Raw genomic sequence first — 3,174 nt, 5'->3', positions numbered from 1 at the left:
CACATTCTCCAAGTTCCATTCGGCTTCTTCACAAGGACCACATTGGCCACCCATTCTGGGTAATAACATTGCCGAATAAAACCGGCGTCCAGAAGCTTTTTGACTTCTGCTGCGGCCGCCTGATTCATTCCTCTCTTCTCCATGATTCCTTTTCTTCTGGCGGACAGGTTTAATGGCCGGGTTTACAGCCAACTTATGCACGGCCAGGTCAGTGCTTATACTTGGCATCTCGCCAACATCAAATGCAAATACATCTTTGAACTCTCTCAACAATTGAATTAACTCATCCCCAAGCATACCCAAAGCTATAATGCCCACACTAACCGTCCGACCGGGTTGATCGGGGTCAAGCACTATATCTTGGTGGTTGCCGGCCGGTTGAAGTCGTAACTCTTCTGGCCAACCGATAGTCATTAGCTGCTATGCTTGCTCTATCTTGGCCGCCTTAAGCTTCTGGCCGACCTGGTGTGTTGGGAGTGAGGTTCCTTCTTCTTTTGGCTCGGACGATTTTGGTCCGCGCGTTGTAGGCTTAACCGCCAACTGATTACATTCCTTTGCCATCTTCTGGCTTCCTTGGATTGTACCTATTTTCCCGTCCGTCCTCTCAAACTTTAGCAGCATTAGGTGAGGCACAATGACTGCTTTTACTGCATTCAGTGTAGGGCGGCCGAGTATGACATTATATCCAGTCAGTTCTTTCACAACCAAGAAGCGGGCAACCATATCCCTTCCTTCCCTTTTTTGCCCAAATCGGACAGGTAAGTCTATCCGCCCCACCGGGTGGATGACATTCCCCCCAAATCCGACCAACGGGTGAGTGATGTCCTGGAGAACATCCTCTGGGAAGCTTAGATTCTTCAAGGCGGCCAGGCTGATGATATCAGTCGCGCTACCCGTGTCAATCAATATTCGTCCGACCTTCAAATTGGTTATCTTCATAATGAATACCATGGGATCATTGTGTAAGGATTTGACCTCCCCCCGATCGTCTTCACTGATGATTACTTCGGGGAAGGGTTCGGCCTTTACTGAGTCCATTTGTATCACCTTTCCCAAGTTGCGGGCGTCCTGCTTGATCCCTTTCATAGTGGGGCCGCCTGAGGCAAATCCTCCTGATATCACGGCCACAAAGCCTGAATCAGTGTTGTTGCCATCATCTTCCTTATCTTTGTTCTTATCATTCTTCTGTCTTTGCTCGGACGTGTTGTTTGTCCGTGTGTAAGTGAATTTGGACTTCATCACATACGAATTCAGCATGCCCTTCTCGGCTAGCTTGTCCAGCAGTCTCTTCAAGTTGATACAATCGTTTGTGTCATGTCCCACGTCCTTGTGGTAATGACAATACTTGTTCTTGTTCCTATACTGAGTCGGGCCTCTCAGCGGCTGTGGCTTCTCAAATTCTAACTTATCCTTGATTTCTATCAAGATAGAATAACAATCCTTGTTGAATTCAAACTGAGGCTCGTACGCCTTGACCTTCTTGGACTTCTGTGGCTGGGCATCAGCCACCCAAACTTCCTTTCTCTTTTTTCCTTCTTTCTTTTGGTCGGCCGAGTCTTGCTGAGAAGGTTTTTTCTCAGCCCCCTTGGCCGGCGCTTCTGATTTCGTGAGCGAACAAAAGTCCGTCGCCTCAATATAAGCTTCGGCTTCCCGCAAAACACCTGCGTATGTCCGAATCTTTTTCCTTACCAGGTCAAATTTAAAACCATTGTGCCTTAATCCTCGGAGAAATTCAGAGTAAGCCATTTCGTCCGGCAGATTATTAATTTGGGCTTTTTCTTGGTTAAATCGTTGGACGTACAAGCGTAGGCCCTCATTCTTTCCTTGGACGATTGTCACCAAGTTAAGGCTAGTCTTTCGAGGCGGTATGTTGTATGAGAAATTTCCCACAAACAGCAAACTAAGAGTAGTAAAACAATTGATACATCCGGCCGGCAAACTGTTGAACCAATCCTGCGCCACACCTTTCAGAGTGGCCGGGAAACATTTGCACCAAGTAGCGTCGTCTACGCTTTGCAAGTACATCAGGTTCTTATACGAGGTGATGTGCTCTTCTGGGTTGCCCGTGCCATCATAGGCTCCCACAAGTACACTCTTCACCTTTGGCGGCTGAGAGACATTTAAAATATCTTGCGAAAACGGGGGCGGCTTATCTCCTAGAGTAAGTAGGCGCATCTGCCAATCGATGGGTTGTGGTTGCACGGACGATCCAGCCAGGTAGGGAGCCTGTCCGTACACCTGCCCGTATGGCCCATATTGTACGTATGCCTTGGGGTTCGGCTGCATCAAGCCATTGAACCCCTGAGGAGGTTGATATTGCAGTGATTGGGCTGGAATAGGAGTTGGAGCATGAAAGACTGGAGTAGGAGTTGGGGTACGGACCGCCTGACTTCCGCTGGAGATGGCCGTGTTGGTATGTTGGGAAAGAGGATGATGTGAAAAATCATCCGGCATAGTTGGGGTTGAGGCCGTGTCCGAGTAGGCGGCGCGCTCCCGCTGCATATGCCGAAGGTAATCTCTTGCGTCCTTCCATCGTCTGGACGGCTCAGGCTTTTCTCTTCGAGGCTGCCTACCCCTCCCCCCAGCCGACTGCGTTTTCGCCAGCAAGTAAGAGAAATTAGTCCGTGGTACTCTAGGGGACCTTCTAGTCGGCCTTCGAAAGGGAGTGTTTCCAGCGTCCGTTGCATGGACTGCTTTGCTGTGTGTATTCTTTGGAGCCCTCTGTTCCTCTCTCCTGGGCGGCTGCCTAGAGTTAGAGGCTCCATTGTTTTCAATCTCTTTTCTGAGTTTGTTAAGCGCGGCCTTAAGAGAGGCTGGGGTAACAGGAGGGTCATCAGCTTCTTAAAATGTGGCTATCAGAGGATCGCTAGTATGGATTGTAGGGATTAAATCCTCTACATTTCCATCCTCGCCTGGATTAGGTGTCTGACTGCCTATCGCCATAACGTACGAGTATCCCCACAGACGGCGCCAAATGTTTCGGGTATTTTTTGGATTTCCTCGGATACTGGTCACGCTCTTCTGGCAACGAGACGGTCCCACCTGCAAAACAACGAATATTCCAATACACGGAATATTCGCTTCCGACGATCAAGTCAGTGATTAGAACGGAAAAGGCTAGAGAGAGAAAGTAGAGAGAGGTGGGAGCTATTTAATGCTCTGTTGTTTGTAAAA

General features: G+C 48.9%; 1 protein-coding gene across 1 annotated transcript; it reads right to left on the bottom strand.

The window, feature by feature from the left end:
- Nucleotides 1-420: 420 nt before the first annotated feature.
- On the bottom strand, nucleotides 421-2,454 carry LOC110734942. Its single transcript, XM_021915063.1, has one exon. It carries the CDS (start codon nucleotides 2,452-2,454, stop codon nucleotides 421-423), a length of 2,034 nt encoding a protein of 677 aa, XP_021770755.1.
- Between the last annotated feature and the right edge of the window lie 720 nt (nucleotides 2,455-3,174).

This window comes from Chenopodium quinoa, unplaced genomic scaffold (genome assembly GCF_001683475.1).
Source record: "Chenopodium quinoa cultivar QQ74 unplaced genomic scaffold, ASM168347v1, whole genome shotgun sequence".
NCBI classification, from domain to species: domain Eukaryota; kingdom Viridiplantae; phylum Streptophyta; class Magnoliopsida; order Caryophyllales; family Amaranthaceae; genus Chenopodium; species Chenopodium quinoa.
Note: the sequence above shows the minus strand (reverse complement) of the source record. Positions and strands in the feature narration are given on the sequence as shown.

Excerpts from the sequence above, each read along its gene's own strand:
- LOC110734942 (XM_021915063.1), bottom strand. The coding sequence starts at position 2,454 with ATGCCGGATGATTTTTCACATCATCCTCTTTCCCAACATACCAACACG.